The sequence below is a fragment of the Bos indicus genome, chromosome 8 (genome assembly GCF_029378745.1).
Source record: "Bos indicus isolate NIAB-ARS_2022 breed Sahiwal x Tharparkar chromosome 8, NIAB-ARS_B.indTharparkar_mat_pri_1.0, whole genome shotgun sequence".
Lineage (NCBI taxonomy): Eukaryota > Metazoa > Chordata > Mammalia > Artiodactyla > Bovidae > Bos > Bos indicus.
In genome coordinates, this window is record NC_091767.1 from 21572279 (window position 1) to 21595416 (window position 23138).

The window sequence follows — 23138 nt, forward strand, 5'->3', positions numbered from 1 at the left end:
AAAAAGTGGCTCAAACATCCATGGTTCACGTACTCCTGCCATACTGCCTCCTCTCTTTTTCTGTAATGTGAAGTTGTCTATGAAAACAGAATGAGAAAGCACAATGTGATCTTTAATCAAACAATTCCCCACACTATTGTGACAGTAGCTGAAGTGGACAGCTGCACTGCACGTGTGGCCCTGAAAGACCCTGAAAGTGGTGGGAAAAAAAAAAAAAAAAAAAAAGCTTTTCAATGGGAAGAACTTCAAGCTTTCATACTGCCTGGAAGTAGAGGTGAAAAGAGGTATAAATCTAGAATGAGTCATGAGCAGTGACTAACAGTTTGGCTGGATGGCCAGAAACTTGGAAGAAACATGAAGAAATATGATCTAGAGATGTATGTGGAAAGACCTCTCCAAATGGGTATGAATAAGAGAACATTTTTGTCCCAAACAAATACTCACCAAACAGCAACCTTAGAAGAAGAGACCTTAATAAACATATACACAAGGTAACTCATTCTTTTCCCATTCTTTTATTCCCATCATTGCTCAATTGGCTCATGAGGACAATAATTACATAGAAATATGGAGCTTATATATAGGCTTAGCAAAATGGATTTCTACTCATCAAGGCCAATTTGGCTGGAGTCATTGCTGAGTACCCAACCTGCCAAGAGCAAAGATCAACACTGAACCCTAAAATGGCCATTCCCTGGGGAAACTAGCCAGACACCTGGTAGCAAGTTTGTTACACTGAATCACTCCCATCATTGAAGGAGTAGCTCTTTGTTCTCACTGGAAAAGACATGGTTTTGCCTTTCCTGCCCTAGTGTTTCTGCTTAAATCCCCATCTGTGGGCTTACAGAATGCTATACTCATCTACACAGTATTCCATACAACATTGCTTATGACCAAAAAAAAAAGACAAAAAACAATTTTATAGCAAGTGAAGTGCAACATTGGTCTCAGTCTCATGCACTTCTCTAGTGTCATTATGTTCCCCTCATCCTGAAACAGCTGGCCTAATAAAATTATGGAATGGCCTTTGGAAGACTCAGTTATGGCACCAGCTGGTGACAGCACTTTATGGGGCTGAAATAATGTCATCTAGGATGCAAGAAATGCTTTGAATAAGCTATAAATATGTAGTGATGTTTTTCCTATACTCAGAATTTAGGAGTTTAGGAACCATAGGACAGATATGGAAACAGCTCCTCTCACATTAACAATAATGATGCAAAAGCAACATTTTCATTTCCTTTCCCTATAACTTTTTGGGGGTTTAGAAGTTGTACTTCCAAAAGGAGAAATGATCCCACCAAAGAATACAGCATTGTGCTGGAACCTAAGACTACCACTGTCTACTCTGGGCACCTCATAACACTGACACAAGAAAGGGTGAGGAAAATATTTCCAGAATGCAGGAGATCCTCCAGAGTATCGCTTAGTCTTCCCATATTCTGTGGTAAAAGTTAATGGAAAGCTAGAACAACCCAATAAAGACAGGACTATAACAACAGACAGGAATAAAGATTTGGGTAATCTCAACAAATAAGGAAACACAACTGACTTACACACTAGCAGAGTAGAGAGAATATGAAATGGAGAATGGGCAAAGTTATAAATATTACTGATTTCATGACTAGTTGAAAACATGAGGGCACTGATAGGAGCATTTATTTCTTCCTTGCTTCTAAGTGTCCCCCATTTCCTTATTGTAACATAAGATTTACTAACAGTGGTTATAACAATACCTCAGAATGATAGGATATTCAAGGGGGGTTCTGACTCAGACAGAAGAGGAATGAGCATCCCTCAAACATGGGTAAATCACTTTGTATCCTCTCTTATGAAGGGACATATATGTTTTCATTGAACAAAGAATCAATTTTAGGTAAAATAATGAATCACGTTTTACCTTTATTGGGAAGTAAATATGGTTAGTAAAAGTGAGTATGAACGCCATACTGACAAGGGGTGCACTGGGCTGCTGGATTTGCTGATCAACTGTAGTTGCAGGTCCATCACCTGGTACCTGCTTCCAGACCCACAGTATTAGAAGCTGTGCAGAGTCATTAACTTCCTTTATACCTCCTTCACAACACCTTTCCTTGGAACCATCTGAGTGACTTGACATGCTAGATCTCACAGATTTCCTGAAAATTTCTACTTCTCTTGAAAGGACCATTTGTCTACCCACACCAACACTTGGCAGATTAGTTAGTAACTCTCTGATCTGCCTATTTCCCTCTACCAAACTTTATCTTCCCAGCTCCTTATGTACGTGTTCAGTCGAATTTCTAAAATACCTCCCTAATTTATAAAATAACTTTATATTTTATAATATAAAATAACTCCCTACTGGTACTCTTTTCCTGGTTGAATACTGACTGATAAATGTAGCATAAACATAAAACTCATTTGCTGCTCATTTACTCCATATATCCCGCAAAAGAATCAAAAAAAAACAAAAAAACATGTACAATAATATATGTATACCTGTGGCAGATTCATTTCAATATTTGGCAAAACTAATACAATATTGTAAAGTTTAAAAATAAAATAAAATTTAAAAAAAAGAATGGCTCACCTATGAAATCAACAATCAAACAGCAACAAACAAACTGGACCGAACATTGTTTATTTCTCTAGTGATGTCTGCCTTTGGGGTTCCAGGTTCACTAGAAGTGGATTAAATGCAGTTACAGTATCCTTCATGTTCCTCTAAATTCTCTATGTAACTTTTGCCTTCTATTCACCTTATAGTCATTTTTGTTATATGCTAGTTCTTTAAACATTTTCATTTCTCCTACTTTTAAAAATATTTCTTATAGAACCCTACATTGCCACCATAGTCATTTAGTATCTTATGCCTCTTTGCTTATATCCCAAGTTTTAGAATCACTCTTCGTATATGGCACTCAGAACTGAACACATTACTTAAGCTAATATCTGAAGAACTCATATTTCAGAGTACATGGCACCATCATCTCCCTCCTTCTACATACATTTTTCCTATTAATGTAACCTAAATATCAACTGAACTTTTAGAACAGCCATGTTACATGGTAATCTCACAGTAAATCTACCAATAAATAACATTACTTTTTTTCTCAAAAACTTGTTGCAAACTCAGGTCTCTCTTTCTTCTTATCTATGTGTGTACAGTTGATTTTTTTAACCCTAAGATCTTGAATGCTATATCAATTCACTGCAATAGGAATTACAGTCTAAGAATCAATCATTTAAAATTTGATTCTGTCAACTGAAAAATCAGCTGCCGTTCACAGATGAGTGTGGTCCATGAATAAGATAACAATGAATTGTATATCTTTATTTCTTCATCTGTCAGAAGTTTTATAAAAGGTCAAGGACAGGATTCTAAAACATTTGCTGCTTGACTCAGATTTTTCTAGTCAACAATCTTTGGCACACTTGCTCAACTCTCTTTATATTTCCTGCTAACTATAAACATCTAGTCCATTGTTTACTGAACTTGTTGCTAGGATGGATGTTAACATTGGATATTTTTAAAAAACATTTTGACACAGATGTTTTGAAAAGACCACATTTGTGTACCTATTTTAAAACTATTAATGTTCTCATGAGACAACGTCATGTGGTCATTTTGACTTACGGATACTGTGACACAGTCTTGAGAAATTAAAATGCCATTTTTTAAATTACCAATTAGGTAAAAATGAGAAATAGACATCTCTATAGTTCTTATACTTGTCATCCTATTTTCCCCTGAACCCCTCATCATTAGCATGGAGTTCAGAAAGGGGAAATGACAATGAATTTTTCTCATTTGAGAAATATTTAGTAAGCAAAAACCAACAAAGGGTGTTTTTATGTTTGGCACAGTTGCTCTGAAGTATTACATCAAAACAGCTTAAATTTTACAGGACATGATGCCAAATAATTAAAGGTATAGCTTTGCAGTGCAGGCATCAATAATGAGATTATTTGGAGATGTGTGGGGATGGGAAGAATGAATCTGAGTGAGATCCTTTCTCCTAAAGGATGAGCATCTATGCTTAAGAATCAGGCTGCCCTGAGTAGACCTTTGACTTTATGAAGCTGATGATGCTTCATCTCCTCTTGTGCTTGCCAGCATAATTCTATTTACACAGTACATAAGCTTCTCTTGTATTCTGAAGGCTTTTTAATTTCAAAGACAAATAAATGTCTAAGGAACATGCATTTTAAAAAACAGTTGAATGGATAGGTCACTTTGTAAATAATTTTTTTAGTTCCAAGTTCACAGATAGGAATCTCTAGAAGGGAAGGTCTTAAAATCCCCAGCATCTTTTTGTTTCAGCAGAAGTTGAAGGGAAAAATAGCAGATTTTACTCACTTGCTCTTCAGTTGTTCCCCTAACTCTAATCCATTTTCACAGAATAGCTAGATGACAGCTTACACCATGAGGCCTATGCATTGAATCAGAGGAATCAACACGGAAATAGGTATTCTCCTTCTTCCTTCCCATCCTTAATTAGTGATTTAGGAGTTCATACCTCAAGCTGCATGGATGAGCATAAACCTCAAGATTACACAGAACTCACTGATGTAGCAACACTGTCAAATACTGCCACCACTGGTTGGTGGGTTGGTTTTGTATACATGGGTAACAGTCTGTGAGCAGCTTGAGGGCAGGTCTCATATCTTGGCACCTCTTTATCCTCTCATCTAGCACAATGCCTGGCACAAAGTAGGTGCTTAATAAATAGTTGTTGAATAAACTAGTATTTTTATCTTTCATTTACTTCAGTCAGTGGAAAACTTGAGCACCTATTTATGTCCCAGAAACTCTAGGAAGCTGTGAGTGGACAAACAGGCATGAATCCTTCCTCAGACTTTATAGTCTAATTGAAACTGGTAAAGTAACTTCCACTCCTAACAACTGGCAATAGTATCTTAACATAAGGATGGGCAATACTATTGCCAAACCTCAATCTCCTCACATTCAAGTTAGTGGTTGGACAAAATGTTCTGTAAGATTGTTTGAGTTTTAAACTTATTGTAAAGGGTAGGAAATGTATAAAGTACTATGTAAATTAACTTAAGTTTTAAAATTATAAAACAGTTTTTAAAATTTGAAAACTGTCCCTAATGGATGTTCTCCCCAGTTCAAAAGGCAAATGGATACATGCACATCATCACATAATCCACGTAAAGAATCCAGCAACTCTAGCACTCTTATGTTGTTGTATCAGATCTCTATTGTATAATGTAACTTCTTTGAGAGCACATTTTACATTCGGTACCCTCTATAGAATCTAGCACTTTTAAAATAACATTCAACAAATGAATTAATATAGTGGAAATACCTTAAAAATCACCAAGTATTCTAACCTGAATGGCATTTAGGAGATTCAAGAATCCCAAGAAATTGTATTCAAAACTATGTCTGTAAACCACTTTGCAGAGTTCTTTGGTTTTATCAGTCTCAAAGAGATCTACCATCCAAAATGGTTCCTTCATTTAGTATATATTAATTGAATATCAACTACTTGCCAAGCATTATACTATGATTTAGGCTTGGAATCTAAAACCTTTTTAATAAATAATGAATATTAACTGTATCAAATCTTTATAAGATCTGCTTTCTCACATTCATATCATTAAAAATAATGCATACTCTATTACACATTTACATCCTAAATCAGCATCAGATTCTATGCAGTTATTTAATATGCTATTTGCTGGTAAAATATACTTTAGAAATATATTCTTATCTGGCTCAATGGAAAAGTCTAAAGATGATAGAACCAACAGAGCTTAAATGTATAATATACAGACAGTAAGATACACAAGTATATATAAACACACATACACACACACATACACATAATTTAAGAAATCTTTAGTAAGTAATGCTGTCAAATTCTTTTAACCATCTCTAATTCATCAACTATTTCACACCACAGCTGAATTTCCATTTATTCCTAACAACAGAATAGAGCTCCAATCCTTTAAAAGATAAATGATGACAAATAAAGAAAATTTCATAAAATTGTTTTGTTCTCAGGGACTTCCCACTGACTAAAATAAATAACTTTCAAATTCTCTAGATGGAGAACAAAAGTAATTTTAAAATCTCAAGAAAACCTTTAAAATTTAATGACAATTTTTCCCCTTGGAAATCTCTTATCCCCTCAATGCATTAAGCATTATGTATCTAGAGTCATTTAATATTCATATGAGCAGCTATTTAAGTTTTCTGAATAAAATGATTTTTACCTTTGAGAATGGCTGCCATAGTCCTGCCATAAACATATGGAAAAGGTTATTTCCCCAGATAAAAGCATAAGCCTAAAGATTTAAATCCTCATCCTCATTAGATGTTCATTTTATAATATGAAAATTAAATATAGCGTGATCCAAAATAACCATTTTCAAAAAATGGTTACATCATACTAATATTAGGAACCATTTGTATCTAATTTCTACACCATTCCAGCACTTAGCTGCAATTAGTGATAGTGGCCAGGAGATGGAGCATTTCTCATTTCCTAAGATTTACTTCATAGACCTTTGTTTAACTCACAAAAAGTGTCCTTTAAACAGAAATGTTTTATAAATGGCACTTATCACCAATGGCAGATAGGAATGAAAAACAAGGCATTCAGAAAAAAATAAGGACTTAAATGTCTCAAAAGTTTTACTAACTACTAATCACTTATATGTGAATAAAATACTTTGAATACCTTTTATCTCTCCTGTGTAGAAGAAGCAGAAGGAGGGAAAAAAAGTTTAGAATACTACTTAGAATTACCTCAATTTTTCAATTCTTACTTCCGGCTCATTTTATATAATCCTAGACTGCTTCATAATGTATGTTATAATTATATGCTCCATTTTTTCAATGAACTAAAAACAAGTATAGTTTTAAATTGGGAATTTACAACCAATATCTTAGGGAGAAAATTCATTAAAGTAAAAATATTTCCTGAAATGGTTTTATTCAAGGCACACATGATGTTTAAATGTTTCTTTCACTTAATAAATGCTAAAGAAGAGTCTTTAGATCTCAAATCTATTATATTGCTTGTAAAAAAAAAAATAGCATTTTTAAAGACTGATACGTAGTGAACACATTAATAGATGTGGGTATGTGGGTTATAGTGCATGCTTCTAGAAATACTCCAGAAAGGGAGGTAGGCAGATGCATTACAGGTTGCTCTGATTTGGCCTGGAATACAGTCTGCCACCAGTTACTGAGTCTTTGATGGGAAGGTAAGAAGAATCCCTAATCATTCCTGAAAAGGCATAATCCAGAACTGGCCTACAAGGCAATGATGGTACCAACCCAGGAGTCAGATAGGGAGACATGAAACCAGACAGCCCTCTCCCTGGAGAGGAATATGCCAGTCGAAATGGACTGATACCTAGTCTAGGATTTAAGCTATAGAGACTTGAATCACCTCCGTAAGAAGCAGAAGAAGTGTGAAGGGGAGAGAAAGCTGATTTATTTCCTAGAGTTCCAAAACCAATTCCAGCTAAACTAAAATTTGAAACTCTCGGAAAAGCTGTGTTTTCCAATGCTCCTGAATTTGCTAGGTCCCTGGTGTCTGGTTTGTGTTCTTTTCCATTTAGGATCTCTTCAATAGCTTGGACAACATCCCCTTTGCAGAACTGCAGAATGCCTTCTAGCCTGCTGCGTCTGTAACTTGGGAAAATCTTGGTAAGGATATCAAGAGGATCTCTTGGTCTAGAGGACACAGTGGGATGGCTGGCTGTAGAATCAGTGAAGTCTTTGGCCCACTCACTTTCATTTCCTGATTCCAAATCAGAGGATGACAGGGACCTGGGACTCTCTTCCCCTCCTGACTGCTCCCCAGGATGAAGAGACTGAATGCTATCATCCTTGTTTGGGTTTTCTGAAATAGATGACCTGATGTTTTGTTTTCCAGTGACATCATTAGACTTAGGAGATGATCTCAGGGTAAACTGATGGGATTTAGACCCCAGTTCTTCTTGTCCACTCTGGCATGAGTCACATTTACTCTCCTTTTGTCCTGGGAAGAGGAAAAAAAGGAATGAAATAAAGGGAAAATGTCCAAGAACAAAGTACTGCCCACCTATAATTAATGCTGGATAAAATAACTTGTTTACTCATAGTATATTAATAATACTTATTATTCACTGTAAAAGATGTTAATGAACAAAAATTTTTAAATATCATTTGAAAATGCAAGTGTTGCAATAGTGGGAAAATGCAATTTATCATGTCATTTAAGGATCACAAAGTTCTATAATATACAAATGCTGTAGTTATTTAGGAATCAGAAAGTAAAATCTATTGTTACCCTAAAACTGTTAACACCAATATTTTACATTATTTGCCCCATTTAGCGACTCAAAATTTTCATAAATTTTACCCAAGTTTTGTTGTTATTCACATGAGGGCTTTTTTCCCACAGTGACAATATGCAAAAAGCACTAAATAAAACAATTGTTTAGATAAGAAATCAGAAAAAAAGAACAATCTTACTATTAAAATGAATATTCTATTTAATCACTAATGCTAAATTTCAAAAACTGGTTTTTCACTCACATTTCAGGTTCCAAATAAGGTTCCTGAATAATGTGAAAAAATAGCAGAATTTTTCATTTCCTTTCAAATCTAAACCAATAATGACAACTGCTATACCAATCTCAAATCATATCAGAGCTTGTGTGAGACACAATAGAGAGTTGATATTTTTCATAATACTCTGTAAAATATGGACTTTCTCATTAAATCTCTAGGGAATATCAGTAAATGAGTTTATAATCAATTTGTTTCTAAAAGAAAATAATTTACAGCACTCTTTTCACAATTGGAATCTGCATATACTTTCAAAGTATCTTGTAGAAAATATTAGTCATTTGCCTTAACTCATAACTCCCTTTCAATATTAAGGGAAATGTTCCGAAAACAGTTTCACAGAAAAATCTGATTTTCTATCTCAATATGTTGAGCATAGGAATATTAATAAAACAAGACTATCTTTCAATACTTTTTGCAAGGCTAATGCCAGGAAAACAATAATAAATATTTTTATTTTGATTTACATTTACTCTTAATCTATAGATGGAGTTTCTCTATTTCCATTAGAAAGTGTAAACTGTCAATGAGGTATTCAGTTTTATTGTCAAACTTTCTTTTCGAACAAGATTTATGAACTAACAAAACACATATAGCAATGATTTGCAATGCTCCTATGTTTTCTCAAAGAGCAGTCCTATATTCTAAGCAAATATCTACAGTTTGCTTTATAAAATTAAATGTGTACAATTTAACACATTGAGAATGAAAATGCTGTCATTACGTCAAACATGACCAAAAAAAAGTCTTTTTTTTTTTGCTTCTGCAAAATCACAAAGACTCTAGAATTTTCACCTTTAAATAAAACAATAAATGTCATCTAATGATATAGAGATAGATCGGCCTTGGTCTGCCACTCCATTTTATTTATAAATATGACTCACTACATATGACCCCTTGAACATGTAAGGTATCACAGTTTCATCTCTATAGTAATTTTCATCTCTATAGTAATTTATGCATAAAACACAATACAATGTAATGAAATACTGATGGCATCAGACTGTCTAGAAAATAAGAGTCTTTAAAATACTGCAATATTGTTATGTCATCTCTTTTCTCTCAACTCCTATAGCTGGTTTTTATCATTGAATGCTATGTATTATACTGTAGTTTTAGGACACATATAATTTTCCTTCTTTTGATTATAATATTCTTTTGTGTAGGAAAATCTTATTCACCTCTGAACCACTGTTTGTTTAATGAATAAATACACTAGTTTACTACAGTTCATGGATATTGTATAAGAGAAGGTAGTCAATTTAGAAGTGTCTTTTCAAAAAAAAGAGGTCAACTGAGGCAAACAATAAAATAAAATAAATGATCTATAAACATCACCCTCTCAAAAAAAATCATATAAGTCAATGCCTAGCAGAAGGTTGACAGTCAGATCTCATTGTCAATTTAGTTTGCAGAATTTTAATTTTTGCTTCTTTTTATAGCAGTTTTGCCTAACAACTTTATTCTTCAGCCCTCCTTGATTTTTGATGAGAAATGTTTAAACTACATTTTGTCCACTGACACAAACTAGAACATGGACAAAAAGTGACATAGGTGAAAACAAAATCATATATGTCTTATTTAAGTAGAGTCTTTTTTCAAAAGTAAATGCTGTGATCTGTTAAGAGCTGCAATTTTCACAATTCAGAGAGGTTTTCTAATTAATAACTTAATACATCATTATATTTTAATTTCATATGACTCAACCTATCTTGGATTTATACAAAAACACCAAAATGACATTTTCGTGCAAGAATGACCTACTGTAGAATTATGAAATTTGCTAAAATACAGTAAGATTTATGTTAGCATGAAAGGTTAATTTGGGATAACCCTAGTCAAAAAAAGAAATCTTTTTACCTGACATAGAGGGTAAAGGCAGTTTGTAGTCAATAAGAGAAAAAAATTAAAACTTATTGGATAAGAAATCTCTAAGGTTAAAATCCCCAAAGATAAGAAATTCTTGGACTTTGAAATTCATATCAATGGTTTTACAAACCTAAATTTAGAAAACCTAAATTTCTTTCCTATGAGAAGAGGTAAAACTTGAAATGTTAGAGTTTTCTACACTGTTGGAGGCTAAAAAGCAGCTGAAGAAAAGAGGTGGAATGCTTAAAATTTTTTAAAGAGTAAAAATGCTTTGGAAGATTTCAGTCTCTTCCCCACTTCTAGTTGATCTGTCCCACAGGTAAAGACTGTACTCCCAACCACAAGTGAGTTTTCCATGCAAGATCACCATTAACTCTGGTTTTGCAACTAAAAAGAATACAGAGCAAGCTCAAAATGCAGTTTCTTTCATTAAGTTTTTCACTCAATCTTTGCTCTAAGTTCTTCTCTCGCAGAGAAATTTGGGCACAAACTGCATTCCTAGAATGAGTTCCTCAACTGATCACTGGCACTTCATTTTTTCATTTATCCTATCATCTAAGGGGACAGAAAGCCCTAAGGAAGTGAATGTGATAAGTCTCTAAGCAGTTTCCCAGAACCTAAATGCTTCTTTTAAGTTCTTTCTCGCCCTCCTCCATGCCATGGCTGCTTATTTCAAAGATTTTTTTTCCTCCTCCAAAACAACCATTTTTATTTTGCAAAGAGCAAATGTGAGATCTACTCACCTTGTTTTTCCTCTATATAATCTGGCTGGAAAATTTCGAAAACAGGGGTCGCCAGACCACTAGCCTGTCTCGAGGCACTCAGTCCCAGAGCAGTCACCGTCGCAGGGCCGCTCGAGGTCGTCTGGGAAGTCTCCGTTCTGCTGCTGCCTCCGGATGACCGACCCCCTGGCCCTGAGGGTCCAGGGTACAGAAGCCTTTGCAGCCCCCGAGCCTCGCTCTCCTCTTGGGCCTGCTGTCTGCGCAGCGCCACCTGTGCGGCCATGACACGCTGGCGTTCGGCGATCAGGGTGCACTTAGCACACGCGCAGTCCCGCCAGCGACAGAAGCGCTTGTGGCCCTTGAGGGCTGACACCACTCCGTGGTTGCGACAACGGGCGCACTTGGGTGTCCGTGGGTAGCCACCGGCCACAGCGCCCACCCCCCTTTCCAGTTCGGCAGGCGGCGGGCAACCTCCGCTTCCCGCGCTGGAGGCTGCCCTCAGAAAGAGGCTGGACGGGCGCAGGAAAGTTGGAGGAACAGGTATCCCCGGGGGTACCGGTAACGCCGGAGACGGGGGCGGAGGGGCCGCGACCACCAGTCCCGGGGCCAGGTGGAGTGGGCCGCTTCGGCTGCGGTCTCTACTGCCACACTGTGACTGCTCCATTTCCGAGAAGTGTCTGGTGAGGGAGGAGTCGCAACAGAAGAGTGCTCAATCCGTAGCTAACCCTGTGAGATGCGGGAGCCGAGAGGGCCAGCCTTGGTCCCTCTACCTACCACCTCCACACCGACAAAGTCTGACACAATTCCCGCGATGAACTTGGGGACAACCGCTTCCCAGAGCTGGAGACTCGAAGAGGCGCAGAAGCCCACTGAGCCTCTTAAAGTCCCAGGGCGCTAAGTTAATGCCGTGCTCTCCGCGCTCCTTCGCCTTCGGAAGCAAGAGAAGGCAAGACTGCAGAGGCTACCCCGCCCACTGAATCTACTGGCCAAGGGCTGAAACTGGGGAGGGAGGGCCGCGGCCGGACCTGACCGTCTTGGGAGGAGGGGCGGTGGGAGACACAAGAAATTGCCCCTTCACGCACACACAAAAGCTCTTTTCTCCCACTTGCTTCTCCATGAATTCCTCAATGTATTTTTTTTGAAAGATAATCTTCTCTCCTTCCCCATGCCTCTTTGTCCTTCGTAAATTAAGCAAGATTTGAAGTTCTTTCCCCAGTTCCTAGCTCCTCCTACGATCTGAAGATTTGAACATGGAGTTCTCCGTTTCTTTCCTTTTCCCAGATGAAGTGTTTAAGATGGTGTGTGTGCTCAGTCGCTCAGTCGCTCAGTCGTGTCCGACTTTTTGCGACGCCATGGATTGTATAGCCTACCAGGCTCCCCTGCCCTTTGGATTTTCCAGGCAAGAAAACTGGAATGAGTTGTCATTTCCTTCTCCAGCTTAATTGGTAGCACGGTCGAAATTAATGAGAAAGAACAAACAAGCTGCAAATATTACCCACACCTGAAAGATACCTTATTTTAGGGCCTTAGGGCTGCGGCAAACAGTGGATAAGTATTTAAGGGACCTGACTCACGTTCAGAATCTTAACATGCATCTCTTTATTTAGACATGCAAATTTGGATTCTATATATCATATTTTGACATATTATCATCCAAAGAAACCCTAATGAATTTCTTATCTATAACTACTTATAGGTAGCAATTGTGTTAAAACTTTCAAAAATACTTCACATTTCTATGGTAAAGTGTTGGGGAGGGTCATCTAGACCATTCTTTAAACATGCTATTATTAATTACACACTTAAAATATGCACTTAATGCCTTTAATTGTAAGAAAATATCATATTGCTTTTAAACCAAAAGACAATTTAAAGTAGGAAAGTAAAAAATAAAATAAAAAATAAAGCAGGAAAGTCATGAGTGTGTTCCTTAATGGAAAAGAGAGTCAGGGTTCTATCAGTTTTTCAAGGTAATATTCAACTGCCTTGACAGGCAATTCATATTCTAGTACTAAGATAGCAAGTAATAATGAAATTTTTACCATTCCACCTATTGACATCCAGGGAAGACATTGCTAATCAATATGGGCTTGCTCTTACTGGCCCACTTTACACCAACATCACCATTACCATCCTCCCATATTGGCATCCTGATATTCTATCATAGAACTTCCCCACCCTTCCTAAGTATTAGAACTGCCTAGGGGAGCGACTTCACTTTCACTTTTCACTTTCATTCACTGGAGAAGGAAATGGCAACCCACTCCAGTGTTCTTGCCTGGAGAATCCCAGGGACGGGAGAGCCCGGTGGGCTGCCGTCTATGGGGTCGCACAGAGTCAGACACGACTGACGTGACTTAGCGGCAGCAGCAGCAAGGAACTTATATAAATACTCTAAACCAAGTATTCTGATTCTTTTTGCTCTGAGTCTTTTAAACTCTCAAGGTGAAGATTATATATAACCAAGGTTTTGAACTGCCACTGTGGGATCTATTCCTAACCTCTGTGGAATCTACAATACCCAATTTTCTCAGACTTCTATATCTTTGCTCAAGCCACTCCTGCCTAAAAGCTATTTATTCCCCTATTGTGGAACTCACATCAAATGTACGAGTAATGAGTTTTCAGTGCTATATGGATCATTAAAGCACAGTGAAATACCTAGTGAGAAAACAATTCCTTTTTTCTACTATTTTTCAATAATCTTGATTACATAAAAGAAAATGCTCAACTTGGTATAAATATGACTATCATTTGTTAAGCCTTATCAATTATGCTTTAAAAAAAATTAAAAGCACCTCAACAAGTAACACCGTTTACCTAGAATTTAACACTATTTTTCTGTTTTTATTTGATTTTCAGTTATCTTCCAATTATGGCAAGTGATATGGATTTTCACCCAAATAAGTGAAAATAATTCTTAAAGTAAACATATTTAAATAAAATGTGTGTCTATTAAGATGCAAAATGACAAAATGTGTGAAAGATTAAAAACAAACCTTGTTGATAAAAAAAAATAATGGAAATTGAAATAAATGGAGAGAGAGACCATTTCCATCAGTCAGAAGACTCAACATTCTAAATATAGTTCTACCTAAATTGATCTATAGATAAATTCAACCTCAAAATTCCAGCAGACTTTTTTAGTAGAAATTGTCAAACCTGCTCCAAAATTCATTTTGAAATGCCAAGGAAAGACCTGGAATGCCAAAACATCTTTGAAGAAAAAAGGATAAATAAAGTTTCAAGGCCAATAATATCTTACTTCAAGAATTATTATGAAGTTATAAAAATAAAAACAGTACATTAGTGATAAAAAGATAGAAAAATCAACCAATATGGCAGAACAGACAGTTTTAGAAACAGACTTACCCAAAAATAGACAACTGATTTTAGACAAAGGTATGAAGACAATTCAGTGGAGAAAGGACATTTTTTTCTCAACAAATTCTGCCAAAAAAACTGAACTGCTGCTGCTGCTGCTGCTGCTAAGTCGCTTCAGTCATGTCCGACTCTGTGCGACCCCATAGATGGCAGCCCACCAGGCTCCCCTATCCCTGGGATTCTCCAGGCAAGAACACTGGAGTGGGTTGCCATTTCCTTCTCCAAAGAAAATTGAACATCTGTATGCAAAAAAAAAAAAAAAAAAATGTTTACCTTTGATCGGTGCCTTATAGTTATAAATATATACTCAAAATGGATCACAGACCTAAATATAAGTCATAAAATCATGTAACACAGAACACCTTTGTGATCCTGGTTTTGCAAAGGAATTCTTATCTACAACACCAAAAATATGATTCATTAAAAAGAACAAATCAATAAATTTTACTTTATCAAAATTAAATAAATTTCTTCTTCAAGAGGCACTATTAAGAAACTGAGAGAAAATAGTTGTATTACATATATCTGTTAAAGGACATGTATACAGAATGTATAAACAAACTTCAAAACTCAGTAAAAAAAAAATATTTTAAGTGATTTGAACAAACAAACATGTCACCAGAGAAGATATATGGGTGGCAAATAAGCACAACAAAAGATTTTGGACACCATTAGTCACTAAGAAAATGCATATTAAACTTACCATGAAGTACCATTACACATCTATTAGAATGGCTAAAATTTGAAAGATTAACCATATCAAGTATTGATGAGAATGTGGATAACTAGAACTTTCAAACACTGCTTATGGAAATGTAAAATAGTATAATCACTTTGCAGACCAGCTGACAATTTCTTTAAAAGTTAAACATGCTCATATTATATGATCCAGTCATTATATTCCACTCCTAGGTATCAATTCAAGAGAAATTAAGCAAATGTTCAGTAAAAAAAATTCATATCAGATTTATTTATATAGATGCAAATTGGAAAAACCCTAATGTTTATCAATAGTTTGTATAATCATATAACGGAACAAACTAAAGTACATTGATACATGCTATGACATGAATGAATCTAAAAATAAATATTCTGAGAGAAATACAAAAATGAATATATACTATATGATGTGATTTATATAAAATCCTTGATATTTATAATCACATTAAGCACATCAGCAGTTCCTGGAAATGGGTTGTGGAGGGGCAGTGAAAGATGGGCATTAAGGATTACAAAGAATCAAAAGAAAACTTTTGGAGATGATAAATATGTTAGTTATTTCAATTGTGATAATGACTTTACTTGTGTAAACATACATCAAAACACCATTTGTGTATAATAAATATGTGCAGCTTATTGTATATCAATTATACTCTTATAAAGCTGTTATAAAAAATAAAACTCCTTATTACTTCTGGAAGAAGAATGGAATAAAATAGCATTCTGAGCAAAGACAATCCTAATCTTATCACCCAAAGCTAGAGCAATGATTTTAAAAGCTGTATTTCTTCTCAAATACACTGGAAAGCCTGAATCTCTTCCCCTCTCATAATAGTACTTTATACTTTCTCTTAAATTATATATACATTCCCCTCCCCTGCTTTTTACTGCATCTAACAGCAACTTAATACTGTAACTATTCTTATAAATCATTAAGAAGATGTTAACAGCTGCAATTTAGCAGTGGCAACAGTTTCACCAAGTGAAAAGGTGATGAGAAAAAAAAAAAAAAACCTTACTTTTAATTAAACTGCATACAAGTATCACAGATATGTCATTTACAAATTTATTCTAAATAAAGTAAAAGAAAAATGACTAATAAATAGGAAACATAGTGGCAAATCAGAAGGAAGGGAAGCTAATAAACAGAATTTCTCCCAAACTCAAAAACATCCATGCATCTCCTTTTTTAATTATTATTGATTTTTATTCCAATTCCTCATTCACTCTAAACTCTTATAGTCAACTGCCATTTTTTGTTGGTTCACTATACCAACTACTCAGCACAGAGAAGTGGAAGTGTGAATCAGCAACTGTAAAAATAGACCTGGCTCTTGTAGTAACTAAGCTACAAGATCTTAGGTAAGACTAACCCAGTCAGCTTCACTTTTCCCATTGGCAACTGAAAACATTGTCATTTACAAGGATATTTCTAAGTCTATGGGTCACTTCATCTGTCAGTTCTAGTCTGAAGTTATTTTTCATTAATGTTCTTAGTCTCTGAGGAACCTCATTACTACCCCCATTAAGGCCTCAGTCAAAGCATCTCTTGTCTTTATATATTGTACTAACTGGCAGCAAAGGAAAGTTAAAGAGGATATGCTTAGTTTGGCTAGAAGGTTCTGGCAAGAAGACTATGGATTTGGAAGGAAAAGCTTTTAAATTGCTTATTCTTCTGTGCATAATTCACTCCATGCTTCAGGATACATGTGAACACACCTTATACAGCCCAACTACTCCAAGGCTTCGCAGAGCCATGTGTGCTATGTGCTCAGTTGCGTCCAGCTCTTTGCAGCACCGTGGACTATAGCTTGCCAGGTTGCTCTGTCCATGGAATTTTCTAGGCAAGAATACTGGAGTGTGTGGTGCCATTTCCTGCTCCAGGGGATCTTCCTGATTCAGGGATTGAACCCATGTCTTTTGTGTCTCCAGCATTGGCAGGCAGGTTCTTTACCATTAGTGCCACCTGGGAAGCCCTCTGAGAGGCATGAAAAAAACTGAAAGTGAAGTCGCTCAGTCGTGTCCGACTCTTTGTGACCCCATGGACTGTATTCTACCAGGTTCCTCCATCCATGGGATTTTCCAGGCAAGAACACTGGAGTGGATTACCATTTCCTTCTCCAGGAGATCTTCCCAACCCAGGGATTGAAACCAGGTCTCCCACATTGTAGGCAGACGCTTTACCATCTAAGCCACCAGGGACATCCATATTGGTGTGCTAATGTCATTTTTTGTGGGTTTTGAGGGGAAGTTTGAACTGCTCTTCTCTTTCTCTGGGGTTTCTCAAGAGTCAATTGAGTATTACCATGAGAGAGAGGCTACAGTTTGTTAGAGTGACAAATTTCAGCCCTTGGACTATGGCCCATCAAATGGGTAGGCATCCCAAGTCTGGGAAGAAATAGGCCTCTTCTCGGACTCAGTCTTGCCTGAAGTACTGGAGAAAAGATGAACGTATTTGGTGATATACATCACTGGCCAAAAATTGTCACTCCCCCCCAAAACCAGTATCTACCAGCAAATGCTCCCTTCTGAGAGTACCCTAGAGCTGGATGGAGCTAATTCATTATGCTAGAGCTGTAACCCACCACAGCATTGTACATCTTAGGAAATAGGACTTCCTTGGAGGATGTCATCTCTGATCCCTTGCTCTCAGATTGCAAGAATCCAGTTGAAGATCATACACATTTTTCCCTCACTATCAAATGGACAAGGACTATAAAAGTGAGTAGAACGTATTTTCTCTTATTGCTTTATGACCCTTTCCATACCAGTTGAGGATGCTTACGTGGAATCAAGAAATCAAGAAACTAACAAAAGCAGGGAACAGAGAAGTATCTATTTTTTTTCTATATCCATTTCTAAATCCCCCCAACATAGTAAACACTTAATACATCTTGGAAAATAAGTAAAGACTAGATGCCACAAGACTTAGTTGGCTGAACAAGAACTAATATCACATTACTTTTCCTTCATATTCTGAAAATTTTGAGAACTATTTCCAGTGCGCTAAATAGTCATCTTTTTTGGCTTTAGCTCCATGGTGTTTATATAAAGTGGAGTGTGATTTTAAGTATCATTTACAGTTTGCTGTGTTTTCTGTACTTTTGTTTAATATTAAATAAAGTATGACTTTTTTCTTAAAAAGTCTTATGAAACTCTATAGTTATACTTTCATGCCCACTGTAACTGTATTCCAGCATTTTTTTTAATGTTTCTATCTAAGAACACATAATTGCTTATGAATGTGATGAATTAACATCAATTATAAGCATTTGCTTATAATCTATTTTAAGATTAAAAAAGGTTATGATATTTACTGTATATATAACACTTTTAATTTAACTTTTTGATACAATTTCCATAGCTTTTGTGAGCTCCAGCAGTCATAATTTCCATTATTTAGTCATGTAATAATAACAATTCTTCTAATAAAGGATATTTATAATTTTTCACTTCCTCCCTGTTTTAAATAAGAAAGGTATGAGTATATGAACTTTAAAATGTTTTTTATATTATAAGTTATCTCTTTAGAATAAATTCCTATAAATAAAAGTACAGAATTAAAGGTTGTGGATATTTTTTAAACTTTTGACTTATACTACTAACTTTTATCCTGAAAAATGAATTTGAATTTTAATATGAAGTTTATCTTATCATTATCCCATATATATTTTTTTCTTTTAAAGGGAGTGTTTTTTCAAACTAGGTAATTGATGCCATTTTCTCCTGTAATAACAATGATAACCCAGAGTTCCATTAGGAAAATAATTCTACAAGGTTTCAGTTCATAGAAAGATAATCACCATTTTGCAGATCTCTTATTGAGTATGACTGAGGGGAAGTGAAGCAAAACATGGCAAAAGTTCCAATCATTATAACATACCCTGATGGTTCTTTAAATAAATTACACACCTTTTGTGAACTAGCTGATTTAAGCAATTCTTTATAAAGGAGTGCTATTGACTTAAAGACTATAAGTAGAAACCTTGGTGCCATTGTGGTTAATTGCGTAAGCAGGTGTTCAAAACTATGTTCTTTATTTAGTTTATTCTAATCAATCTAAATCTACTGTGTAAATAGGGCTCAGAACTTATGAAACTCTTGTTTTGCTTTTTAACTCACAGGATATTTAAAGGAAATTCATGCTCGGGCATTGAGATCAGCTTTGTGACTTGTGTTACACTGAATAGAATCCACTTTTATAAATTAATGTATATGGAAACATTTCATCAGATTTCAGTCTTTTAAACAGTCAATTTAAAGACTGTTTCACTCAGAAAGCATGTGAAAGCCCTTTACATGGCTGCTAAAGATCATAACAGAATGAATAGCATATATTAAATGGTAAAGCATTTTAATAAGAAATTGAATTAAAAATTGCATCCTAGGTAAATTAATTAAACCAAGTCATTAATGAATAAAATTCTTCATAAAATGCTATTCTCTTAAAGGATCTTCAGTATATGAAGAACCTCTCTGTCCTTATTATAGCTACCCTTTAAGAGCTGGTTATTTTGTGTCATGTACTATACATAGGCTTTATACATATTATATCATTTAATTCTCATAATCAACTTATTGAGGTCAATTATATTATCCTGGTTTTACAAATGAAAAAAATTTATAGTTTTAAAAAGTGTATGTCCTCAAAATACTCTAATATTCAGACTCCTTTACATTCATGCTTCTCCCCAGAAGTTAGGCAAATTCCCACTATAACAGAGACACACAAAGCAATCTATTAAGTACAGTTTTTCATGATATAGTTACTCAGAAGAGGTGCTTATTGGCTAAGACATGAGAAATCTTGAAACTATATCTATTCTTTCAGTTAATAACAGTTCCAGTTTAAAAAGAGGGTATGAAATTTAAAAGAGAGAGAAATTCAAATTTCCATAGTTTACAAATCTTTAGCAAAGTTTGATGATGGAATTTTTATCACTCTCCACTTTCTTTCTCACATCTTACCACGTAAATAACAATAAGATGAAATCAAGAAAAAAAATCTTGCTATTTATTTATACCATTAGAAATTTGAAACATGTTTTCCTTTCATTCTCAAGCACCACTAAAGTCAGATTAGATACTAAATTTTACTCCTGTCAAGACCTGATATTCAATTCAAAGGAGGTCTTTTCCCTTTACGGTAACTACTGTGAGACCTTACCATTCACTATTAGGAAAAAAAAATTAAATGTTTCATAAAATAAAACTTGACAAAGAGAAGTTGATATATGCTCTTTTGGAAAGAAAAATAGTTAACTTTTTTAAAAAGATACATTTTAATGAATTAGTTTCTACTATATTCCACTGATTGAACACAAATAAGAAATGTAAGTCATTTCCTCAATATCCTTTTCTTCATGAGGAATTGCCACAGAATCTAGAAAATAGTTTTTTGTTCATTACTGTTATAAAATATGATGAAATTAACTTTGAAAGGTGTTATACATGTTGGCTTTTTTTCCTATCTTTGCGTGCCAGGGTCTGTCTTCTGGAGCTTTCATTACAAGTTTCCCAATTAAAAAGCTGTGTGAGTAAGAAAATGGCTTCCATTCACAATAAGGATTCTAAATAAGAGGTAAATTCAGTAAATCAGTTCCTCCTTGGCTCCTAGCCATTCACATCTTTTAGTTTTGAAATTCATTTCTTTGTGAGCATAAGGTGGTTGTTATGAGGTGTTGTCAGGCCTAATGACAGGGCTATTGTACATGGTAGGAGGTGGCAGTTTTTGATCAATGTCTTCAAAGTCAAAGCTTGGAAAATAATAGCTGCACATCAAAACCCACTGCCATAATGCAGTTAACATTGGGCTCTTTCAGGTGGCCTGAGGGAATGACTTAATTCTCATGTTGAGCTCTAATTAGTCATCTATAATGGTGTATTAAGATTTACGTGAAGACTTATAACTTGAGATTCATTATCAAATGAGATTCAAGAAAATCATTGCAAGAATAAAAATAAAGAAACCTATCTATTTATTCATGTTATCCTCCCATTTTCCTGAATCCCTCACTGATTGCAGTTCTGTTCTTAAGACATTTTTTATTGACCCAATATCTTTAAAAGAATGCCCATGTTTAAACAGGACATTAGTGCAATTATTTCAGGATATCCTACCTAGTTGATCAAGTTATTGATTTAAATCTTTTTGTTGTACTTTTTTCCATATTTTTGTTACTTTTACAAAAAGTCTTAAACATTCACAATTGCTTTAAAATAAGGGGTTTTAAGTTGTTTTTAGGTTTTTTTCTTCTAGAACATACAGTTATTGACAACATTTAGGAAGAAAAACTATTTCATTCATATACCCATTTGAATAGCACAACTGGAATGTTTATATAATCATATATATATTATATATATATCCATATGATTTCTTAAAGAATCTACAGAGTCACAGGTGGAAAATACACAATTAAAAAGTCAAATAAATCCATAGTTAAGAGTTAAATGTGCCATATGTTTCTTTAATACTGAGTCACAATGGGGTGCACTAAGAAACTCATTAAGTCAATGGAAATAGCAGCTGGGCCCTATCAAGATGTCTATTCACTTATGAAATAGAAAAAGAGAGAAAGAATGGACATAGTCCACTTCTCAGGTTGTACTGATAATGTTAGCTTGGTGTTAGTGCAATGCAAAATGCCTTTCCTCTCAACATCTAATTTGATAAACTTATTTTAATAGCCTTTCTTTATTTTTTCCAGTAAGGCAAAGATATTTCCCTTTACTTTTTGAACTTTTCTCATTAAAAAAATTAAAACTCTGCCAAAGCACCTAATAGTACAGTAGAGTCATGCAGCAGATGCACTGAGCCTGACAAATGACTTTAAATCATTAAAAAAAAATATATGTCTGGTTTGAGTTTATGGACTTCAGAATTAAATGAACATCATAATACAAATTGCTCCCACTAAAGTTTTGTGTGAATTAGGGAAAGGTCTTGGTTCCCAAGGCACTGATTTTTCTCCTCTATAAAATGTAGTTTTAGATGCTTTTTCCCCCTGCAGTTACTTTAAGAATCAGGTAAAATCTATGACAATCTAAACATATGCACATGTAAACACAATTTTACATAGCATTTCAAGCCCCCTTTTAGACTGATCACCATAAAGGATTACTAGTCTCCAGTTCAGTTCAGTTCAGTCGCTCAGTCGTGTCCGACTCTTTAGGAACCCATAAATTGCAGCACGCCAGGCCTTCCTGTCCATCACCAACTCCCGGAGTTCACCCAAACTCATGTGCATCAAGTCGGTTATGCCATCCAGCCATCTCATCCTCTGTCGTCCCCTTCTCCGCCTGCCCCCAATCCCTCCCAGCATCAGGGTCTTTTCCAGTGAGTTAACTCTTTGCATGAGGTGGCCAAAGTATTGGAGTTTCAGCCTCAGCATCAGTCCCTCCAATGAACACCCAGGACTAGTCTCCTTTAGGATGGACTGGTTGGATCTCCTTGCGGTCCAAGGGACTCGCAAGAGTCTTCTCCAGCACCACAGTTCAAAAGCATTGATTCTTTGGTGCTCAGCTTTCTTCACAGTCCAACTCTCACATCCATACATGACCACTGGAAAAACCATTGTCTCTTACAAGTTTAAAATTCTATGGTTCTATGCTGGTATCAGTGTAAAACCTCCATAAAGCAAATCTACAAAACTAAAACCGTCTCTGAAGTCTCTAGAGTCTACTATGGGAGGCAATGAATGCAGAACTACAGAATCTTAAGAGTTCAAAGTGACTTTGATTAGTTTTCTCTATTAATAGATTACAGTTTATAGTATCTATATTCATGTTTTAACAAAAACAGTGCTCTGTAACAGGATGAGAAAATAAGGCCAAAAAAAGTAATATCTCCAAGCCATTTTGAT

General features: G+C 35.4%; 1 protein-coding gene across 1 annotated transcript; it reads right to left on the reverse strand.

Annotated features, from left to right (window-relative positions):
• Positions 1 to 499: 499 nt before the first annotated feature.
• On the reverse strand, positions 500 to 13418 carry DMRTA1 (DMRT like family A1). The gene is made up of 2 exons (XM_019965653.2): positions 11191 to 13418; positions 500 to 8006 (listed from the first exon to the last, which is right to left on the reverse strand). The coding sequence occupies exons 1-2, from the start codon at positions 11831 to 11833 to the stop codon at positions 7159 to 7161; spliced, it is 1491 nt and encodes a 496-aa protein (XP_019821212.2). The 5' UTR covers positions 11834 to 13418; the 3' UTR covers positions 500 to 7158.
• Positions 13419 to 23138: the final 9720 nt, after the last annotated feature.